The sequence below is a fragment of the Schistocerca cancellata genome, chromosome 2 (genome assembly GCF_023864275.1).
Source record: "Schistocerca cancellata isolate TAMUIC-IGC-003103 chromosome 2, iqSchCanc2.1, whole genome shotgun sequence".
In the NCBI taxonomy this organism is placed as follows: domain Eukaryota; kingdom Metazoa; phylum Arthropoda; class Insecta; order Orthoptera; family Acrididae; genus Schistocerca; species Schistocerca cancellata.
This window is the reverse complement of record NC_064627.1, coordinates 268,790,251-268,800,136: the sequence shown is the minus strand read 5'-3', so window position 1 is coordinate 268,800,136 and position 9,886 is coordinate 268,790,251. Positions and strand designations below refer to the sequence as shown.

The following is a 9,886-nucleotide window of genomic DNA, read 5'->3' as shown; positions in this document are numbered from 1 at the left end:
CAGTCTATCTATATGTCCTTGTGTTAAGACTCCTTTTTCTCAGAAATAGGTAGACGTACATCTTGCCTGTATCGATATCGATCACCGGTAAAAAGCGTTGTAAGTAGGCTGTTTAGGTTTTTATGTTGGTAACGCCACGTATCTCTCTGTATGAAAATCACTGACTGTGCTGTGTGCAGTCTGTGGCTGGTTGGCATTGTTGGAATATTCACTATAGTAGTGTTGGGCAGTTGGATGCGAACAGCGCGTAGCGTTGCGCAGTTGGAGGTGAGCCGCCAGCAGTGGTGGATGTGGGGAGAGAGATCACAGAGTTTTGAAAGCGGACGATGTGGACGTGTGTCCGTCAGAAAAAGGAAATTTGTAAGACTGGATGTCATGAACTATTTATAAAGGTAAATATATTCTTTGTTCTCTATCAAAATCTTCCATTTGCTAACTATGCCTATCAGTAGTTAGTGCCTTCGGTAGTTAGTAGCCTCCAGTATTGGCGCTCGATGGATTGCAGTAGTTCGAGTAACAAAGATTTTTGTAAGTTCAGTTTTGCTCAGCTGTTTGAAAATCAAATAACGTAAGGGGTTTATCAGCACAGTCATTTATAATTTTCAGAAGGGGACGTTTCAGCGTCAAGGTTCTCGATATCCGAGATGTATGAGCCATAAATTTATACGGAACCCTCCGTGCGCGAGTCCTACCCGCGCTTATCCGGATTTTTACACAGTAAAATCAACTTAATCTGATTAATTTTTTATAATGTCGCCGAAGACGGGCGTAATCTCAGTTGGTAAAGCTATAGCAAATAATAACTTTCAGTTGAGATTGTAACTTCCTAAATAACATTTCAAACAAGAAACACCACAAAGAAAAAGCAAGCTAAAAATAAATACAAAAATTTTATTTTCCAATAATCAATTGAAACACATTTATTAACAGCACGTAATTAAAAACTGTATTCTGTACACGAAGGATCTCGTTAGGCAATACTCTGCTCGTGCGTCAGACGAACTAGAAAGTCTCTTTGCTGTCTATGCAAGGTCCTTCATCTTGATGGGCTTCCTGACAGCATTACTGAAGCCCTCCTTGAAATGGAACCATATGTCACTCTTCACAATCTCATCGATACGGCGACCTGCAATAAAAAAAAATGATTTAGTTCACTTTAAAAATATTGCATGTTTATTTAACACTCACATCGGGACGACACAAACAAAATGTGGGTAATGAAATGAAAAAAGCATTAGGTGAAAATCACAAATAGTTCACTATTACTATTGAAAAGAAGAATGTATTTCAAGCGCTGGAGGTTCATCTTCATGTGCTTATCACTATGCCGTCAATAGTTGCAGATTAAGATACCCGCTGGCCCTGTTAGGCAAATACATTTCAGTTGCGTGATGAAATAAGACTGACTAAAACAAAAATTTGTACAAAAATTACACTGAGGTGACGAAAGTCATGGGATACTTCCTAACATCGCGTCGGACCTTCTTTTACCCGACGTAGTGCACCAGCTCGACGTGGCATGGACTCGACGACTCGTAAGTCAAATGCACAAATACTGAGCCATGTTGCGAAAGTATTGCCGGTGCAGGATTTTGTGCACGAAACGACCTCTCGATTACGTGTCGTAAATATTCGATGAGATTCATGTCAGGCGAACTGGGTGGCCAAACCATTCGCTTGAATTGGCCAGAACTTTCTTCAAACCAACTGCGAAAAATTGTGGCCTGGTGACATGGCGCTTTGCCATCCACAAAAATACCATCGTTGTTTGGGAACATACCATGTAAACACAATCCTCACCATTATGGCACCATCACGAAGTTGCACAGTGCCTTCGTTGACAATTTGGGTCCATGGCACCAAGGGGTCTGCGCCATCAGCTTTTACCAACTAAAATCGGGTCTCTTCTGACCAGGCTACGGTTCTCCAGACGTCTAGGGTCCAATCGACATGGCCATGAGCCCAGGAGAGGAGCTTCAGGTGATGTCGTACTATTAGCATATGCACTCGCGTCGGTCCTCTGCTGTCACAGCCCACTAAAGCCAGATTTCGCCGCACTGCCCTGCCGGATACGTTCGTCGAATAACCCGCATGGGATTCTGCGGTTATTTCATACAGTGTCGCTTGTCTGTTGGCACTGACAACTCTACGCAAACCCCGGTGCTCTCGGTGGGTAAGTGAAGGCCGTCGGCCACTGGGCTGTCTGTGATGAGAGGTGAAATATATTCTCGGCACACTCTTGACACTGTGGATCTCGGAATATTGAATTCCCTAACGATTTCCGAAATGGAATGTCCCATTCGTCTAGCTCGGGATACTATTCCGCGTACAAAGTCTTTTAATTGCCGACACATGCCATAATCACGTCGGAAACCTTTTCACATGAATCACCTTACTGTAAATGAGAGCTCCGTCAATGCAGCGTCCTTTTATACCTCGTGTTCGCGATACTACCGTCATATGTATATGTGCATTTCACTATTCCATGACATTTGTCACCTCAGGGTATGTATGGACCTGAAGCGTGGATAACGTTGTCAAACATATATTTTGTGCGTTACACCGGTTTACGTATGTTAACATTTCCAATGCCTGTGTACGTTACAAAGAGTACAGACATCACATAAACGGTATACACAGTTTTCGGTGTTTTTTTTTCTACTATAAAACGTGCCTACAGTTAACATGACAGCTCCTTGTAGATTACAGAGGTGACGTGTCTGCTGTGTGTGGTAACAATAGATAGACTGTTAATTTTTTGGAAGAAATACAGGGTGTCCGAAAAGTCTTTCCCTGATTAGATAAATTGATAACTCAGGCTAGAAGTAAGATACAAATATGAAACTTGTGTCGAATTCCCCAACCATCAAAGTTTTTTTCTGTTTTAGGTTCCCAGTACGTAAGTAGTGGATGAGGTGCAGTGCCCAAGAAGCCATGTTAACCAATCAGGAGAAGGCACAGTGTGTCCTGTGGTACCATGAGACACGATCACCAACCGCAGTGCGGAGTCACTTTCAGACAACATTTGGAAGGAATCCACCTGATGTCAAGAGCATTAAAGCCTGGTATGAGAAGTTCAAGAACACAGGATCGGTTGCTGACCTTCCGAGGTCTGGTCGACCAAGAACCTCAGCAGACAGGGTGGAAGCTGTAAGGCAGTCTTTTCTGCGAAGTCCGAAGAAACCGGTGCGCAGGGCCTCACGTGAATTACAGATGCCAAAAAGCTCTCTCCATGACATTTTACACAAACGTTTATTGTTTCGTGCATACAAAGTGCAAAACGTTCAGGCCTTGTTGCCTAATGACAGTACACGTCGATATGACTTTGCGGTCGAAATGCTATCATGTATTGAGGACGATGATGGTTATCACAGACGAATTGCCTTTTCCGACGAAGCGACCTTTTTTGTCAGGGAGTAATGAATCGCCATAATGTGTGCATTTGGGGTTCACAGCCCCCGGCGAGGTCGTGGAGTGCACCAGAGGCAGTCCAAAGGTGTATGTTTGGTGCGCGCTATTGCACGATCGAATTATCGGGCCATTCTTCTTCGCTGAGGCTACCGTCACATCTGCAGTGTATCTGGACATGTTGCATCTGTATGCTGTTCCTCAGCTGTTTCAGTATCACCCCGATGTCTTGTTTCAGCAAGACGGTGCAACACCTCATTGGGGTTTGGATGTCCGTGCCTATCTCGATATGATCTTTCTGGGCGATGGATTGGTCGTGATGGGCCAACTGTTTGGCCTCCACGCTCTCCTGACATAAACCCATTTGACCTCTTTTTATGGGGTTATGTCAAGGACGAGGTCTACCGAACACGTGTACCAGATCTTGAAACCCTGCGGCAATGGATAACCACAATGGTTGAATCGATCCCTCCAGTGATGTTGGCTAATGTGTGGACGGAAAATGAATATCGCCTAGATGTGCTACGTGCTACCAAGGGTGCTCATGTGGAAGTTTGCTGACGTGTGAAAAAAAACTTTGATAGTTTGTAAACAATTAGACACCAGTTTCATATTTGTATCAAACTTCTAGCCTGAGTTATCAATTTATGTAATCAGGGAAAGATTTTTCGGACACCCTGTAAGTCTGTCAAATTACTGAAGAAATCTATTTATTGATTTATTATGTTTTTGGAAAAGTTTTCATTTTGCGCAAAAATATTTCAGATACTAACAGATATAGTGTCTTCCCTTTAGTTTCTGCATGAAGTGTACTTTAAGTCTATCCCGGATGATGATTTGTATGTTTCTGTTTTGGTACATGGGATTTTTCGCAGTGGTTGAACCTAAACCCCCAGCGTGCTCTTTGCGACGTATTTGAAAAGTTCTTAATATTTTTCCAGAGTAAAACTCAGATAATTGTTGCACTGTAATCTGTACACTCAACTTGCTACACGTTTGTGTTGTTAATGTTTGGTGTATGAGATGGGTTATAACATAAAAACGATTGTGACTGAAGGCGTTTTACCTTTCCCTTTATTTTTTTCCAGCCATGTCTCCAAAAAAAACCACAATGGACAAGATTTAAAAAAGCGAGTCGACGTAGTGTAGAAATCGCCTGTGCAAGAATTCGATTAACTACCAGCACCCCGATTACAGTTTACAAATGCTGAATTCATGCGTCGGTTTACCATTTCCTCGACGATTACATCTGATTGAAAAGTGAAAAAGTTATGGTAAAGAAATGACAACACAGAATAAACGACAAATTCAACTGAGAAAAAGACTGTTGAATAGAGAACTAAACACAGAAAAAGTCAGTATCAGTAGATGAAAAAAATTTTAATTTCTTTTAGAGCGATACCATATGCAGGAACAGCGAGACCCATTTGAATAATGCGTTGGGCTTAGTACTATCATATGCATTGCACGGCTTTTGTAATATTATTAGTTACTCGATTCGAGTTGCAAATCTCACAATTACCAACCGGTAAATACATATACACCATCTCAATTTACCGATTTGCAAAATGTCATTTATTCGACAGATTTGGCCATGCCGCAGCCGATGGGCTCGCAGAAAAATTTGTCTCCCTATCAATAGGGAGCTCACTGGAGCGCACCGACTAGAACGTTATCAAGTACTGAAAAATCCCTATTTAATAATATCTTCACCTCTGGTCAATAATCGTGATCCACAACGAATCACTGAATGCATACTGTGAATGATACGTCTGATAATTCAAAAGACCGCAATGTTTGGTAACTTTGTTGTGCGTTTTTAAATAGAACGCTTAAGGAAGTGGTCACAAACATATTTTTTTTATTTGATTAATAATTCATGCCAGCATGTGAAAACTACAGAGGTATAACACTACTAAGTACAACTTACAAGAGCTTCACAAGTATACTAAATAAAAGATACAAAACTGCACGGAAGGCATACTTGGGAAAATCAGTTTTTTTTTTTTGTGGTTTTAGGGCGCACAACTACAGTGGTCATTAGCGCCCAGACTAAATTATTAATGCACTGCGAGGCACAATGTTAAAACAGGAACTATAAAGGACAACACTATAAAAGGCACATTAACAGGCAAGGGATTAAAAGAAAACAGCACAATCAATGTCCTTAGACAGGTTTGTCAAGTGGATAAAACGAAGAACGCAAGCAGGTGTTCCTGGGTCATCCGCTAAAATTTCCTCCAGAGTAGATGGCAGGCCAAGATCAATGCGTAGTGTATTAAAATTTTGACAGGACGTTAAAATGTGGCGTACCGTCAGCAATTGCCCACATGGGCAAAACGGCGCCGGCGCAGCCGTCAGCAGATGTCGATGGCTAAACCGGCAGTGTCCAATCTGTAACCGGGCCAAACCGACCTCCTCCCGCCGAGAAGGGCGTGAAGAGGTCGTCCAAGCCGGGGGGAGAGGTTTCAAGGCCCGAAACTTGTTTTCAATAAGTGTAGACCAATCGGCATGCCACAGCGATAAAATGCGCTGACAAATCACCCAGCTAAAATCAGATAAAGGCACACAACAAGAAGCTGTCCGAGGCTGGAGGAACGCAGCTTTGGCTGCGGCATCTGCAGCTTCGTTCCCAGGGATACCGACATGGCCAGGAATCCACATAAAGGTAACCGGAAAACCGTCGTCCGCCAGCTGCTGAAGAGAGCGTTGGATCCGGAGCACGAAAGGGTGAATCGGATACGGATCACTGACGCTCTGGATGGCGCTCAGGGAATCAGAGGAGATGACATAAGCAGAATGTCGGTGGCGGCGGATGTAAAGAACAGCCTGACAGAAGGCAAATAGCTCAGCTGTGAAGATCGAACAATGGCCATGGAGCTGGTATTTGAAACTGTGTGCCCCGACAACAAAAGAACACCCGACACCGTCATTGGTCTTAGAGCCATCTGTATAAATGAAGATCGTATTAATGAACTTCGAACGAAGTCCGGCAAATCGCGAGCGCTATACCGAAGCTGGGGTAACCTTCTTTGGGAGCGAGCTGAGGTCAAGGTGAACGCGAACCTGAGCCTGGAGCCAAGGTGGCGTTTGGCTCTCGCTCTCGGGCATTGATAATAGCCGACAGGCATACCGACAGAGCAGTATATCGCGCCGGTAGGTTAGTGGTAATTCACCGGCTTCAGCATGAAGACTCGCGACGGGACTAGTATTGAACACTCCGATCGCAAGACGTAACCCCCAATGTTGTATAGAATTGAGGCGGCGTAAGATGGACGGCCGTGCAGAGGCGTATACAAAGCTCCCATAACCCAGCTTTGAGCGGACGATCGACCGATATAGACGAAGTAGGACGGTTCGATCTGCTCCCCACAAAGTACCGCTGAGAACACGGAGGACATTTAGGGAACGGGTACAATGGGCAGCCAAATATGACACATGTGGAGACCAGCTAAGTTTCCTGTCAAATGTAAAACCTAATAATTTTGTTGGCTCCACGAATGGGAGAGGACGGTGGGAGAAACTCTTTTTAGCGCCAGAAGTTAATACAGACCGTCTTCTCGGCAGAAAAACGGAAGCCATTGGCGACACTCCAGGAGTAAAGAGGGTCAAGACAACGCTGAAGACAGCGCTCCAGGAAACACGTACGCTGCGCGCTACAGTAGATGGTAAAATCGTCCACGAAGAGGGAGCCTGATACATCAGCTGGAAGACAATCCATTACTGGACTGATCGCTATGGCGAAGAGAGCGACGCTCAAAACTGAGCCCTGTTGCACCCCATTCTCCTGGCGAAAGGTGTCTGACAGGACAGAACCCACATGTACCCTGAACTGTCGATCCATTAAAAAGGCACGAATAAAAAGAGGGAGGCGACCGCGAAGGCCCCATGTATGCATGGTGCGGAGAATGCCCGCCCTCCAACAGGTGTCGTAAGCCTTCTCCAAATCAATGAACACAGCCACTGTCTGGCGCTTCCGCAAGAAGTTATTCATAATGAAGGTCGACAAGGTAACCAGATGGTCAACAGCAGAGCGGCGCCTACGAAATCCACATTGAACATTGGTAAGTAGGCGTCGAGATTCGAGCAGCCAAACCAAAAAAGAGTTAACCATTCGTTCTATCACCTTACAAGACAGCTGGTAAGGGAAATGGGTCGATAACTGGAAGGCAAGTTCTTGTCCTTCCCCGGTTTAGGAATACGGACAACAAGAGATTCGCGCCAGCATGTGGGAACATGACCCTCAATCCAGATGCGATTATAAGTACGAAGAAGAAAACCTTTACCCGCAGGAGAAAGGTTCTTCAGCATCTGAATATGAATAGAATCAGGCCCCCAGAGCGGAGGACCGAGACCGGGCAAGTGCACTGTCGAGTTCCCGCATGGTGTATGGGGCATTATAACTTTCATGATTCGAGGAACGGAAGTTAGGTGGCCTTGCCTCCTCTGCCTGTTTTCGGGGGAGGAAGGCAGGGTGGTAATGAGCGGAGCACGCAACCTCTGTGAAAAATCGGCCGAAGGCATTGGAGACATCCTCAGGGGCCACAAGGACGTCATTCGCGACCGTCAAGGCAAAAACTGGTGAGTGGACCTTAGTGCCAGATAGCCGGCGCAGGCTACCCCAGACAACAGGAGGAGGAGTAAAACTGTTGAAGGCGCTTGTGAAAGCAGACCAGCTGGCTTTCTTGCTTTATTTATTAACACGAAAAAACTGCGCAGTTAATCGTTTATAATGAATACAATTCGCCATCGTACTGTGGCGTTTAAAGGTGCGTAAAGCACATCGACGAGCACGTATAGCGTCTCTACATGCTGCGGTCCACCAGGGGACCGGTACGTGACGGGGAGAAGAAGTAGTATGAGGAATGGAATATTCAGCAGCAGTGAGAATGACTTCCGTGAGGTTTGCGACGTGACTATCGCAGCTTGCGAAGTTTTGATCCTGAAATGTCGCCCTGGAAGAGAAGAGCCCCCAGTCTGCTTTGGAGATGTTCCAAACTAATTGAGCATGGAGATGGGGTATGATGCAGGAGATGGATAACACAAGGGAAGTGGTCGCTCGAATACGTATCAGAAAGTGCATACCACTCAAACCGATGTGCAAGTTGGGTAGTATATATAGAGAGGTCTAAATGGGAATAGGTGTGAGTTGGGTCCGAAAGAAAAGTAGGGGCGCCAGTATTGAGGCAGATAAGATTGAGCTGGTTGAAAAGGTCTGTTAACAGGGAGCCTCTCGGGCTGGATGCTGGAGAGCCCCAAAGGGGATGGTGGGCATTGAAGTCTCCAGTCAACAAAAATGGTGCAGGTAGCTGAGCAATAATTTGCAAGATGTCTGCCCTAGTAACGGCAGATGACGATGGAGTGTTAACAGTACAAATGGAAAATGTGAAAGTGGGGAGAGTAATTCGGACAGCAACTGCCTGCAGATCGGTGTGTAATATGATGGGATCGTAGTAGATATCATCCCGGACCAGCAACATAACCCCTCCATGACCCTGAATACCTGCCACAGGGGGGGAGGTCAAAACGCACAGAGATATAGTGTGCCAAGTCAACACGATCGCATTAGCATAGCTTCGTTTCCTGGAGAGCTACTACGAGCGGACAGTGCAAGCGTAGCAGCAACTTTAAGTCCTCTCGGTTGGAGCGAATGCCGTGAACATTCCAATGAAGAAGTGCCATCGTGAGAAGAAAAAGCAGAAGCAAGAAGGGGTCACCTCGAAGGCCGCTGAGGGCCTGGCTTCGAGCGAGCACTGCTGCCGCTATCAATAGGCGGAGAGTCATCGTCCATTTTTTCAATAGGGTCGTCGGCCACTATATTAAGATGGTCGGGAGGGGGAGCTTCCTCCGCCGGTGAACGGCCAGATGTTCGGCTACCAGCGGTGCGGCCAGGCGAAACGGATGAACGGCCTGAGGCGGTAGCCGCTGAGTGGCGCAGGAGAAGAAACGCGCCGTGGCGGAGAAGGAGAACTTTTCTTCCTATGAGCCTTCTTGGAAGGTCGTTTAGTGGAAGTACTGGTCGATGGCTGGGAGTTCGGGGTACGTAAGAAGTCTTCACGGGACGGTTCCTTCTTGAAGGAACACCATGCGACGAATTCTAAGTGCGGTGAGCCTCCACCCGGACAGGGAATGTGTACAGGAGTGTGGCTCAAATGGTTCAAATGGCTCTGAGCACTATGGGACTTAACATCTATGGTCATCAGTCCCCTAGAACTTAGAACTACTTAAACCTAACTAACCTAAGGACATCACACAACACCCAGTCATCACGAGAAGTGTGGCCCGAAGCAGTTTTTGTGCCTGAAAGGCGCTCTCAGTTTCTAGTAACAAGGTTTTCGCATCCTGGTACAAGACTTGACAGATCCGGCTATGGCATCTACGCCCTTCTGAATAACGAAAGGGTTGACAGATCAAAAATCCTTTCCGAACTCAGATCGAGAAACTACGAGGAACTTTGGGGCAGGCGATAGTACTTTTG

The 9,886-nt window shown here is 45.7% G+C and overlaps 1 protein-coding gene across 2 annotated transcripts in view; it reads right to left on the bottom strand.

Annotated features, from left to right (window-relative positions):
• Positions 1 to 921: 921 nt before the first annotated feature.
• LOC126145121 (chromosome transmission fidelity protein 18 homolog) overlaps positions 922 to 9,886 on the bottom strand; it is a 464,617-nt gene continuing 455,652 nt past the window's right edge. For both annotated transcript variants that reach the window (XM_049915535.1, XM_049915534.1), the window contains exon 20: positions 922 to 1,126. In XM_049915535.1, coding sequence (XP_049771492.1) covers positions 1,023 to 1,126 — 104 coding nt within the window. In that variant the 3' untranslated portion in view covers positions 922 to 1,022. The remainder of the gene's footprint in view (positions 1,127 to 9,886) is intronic.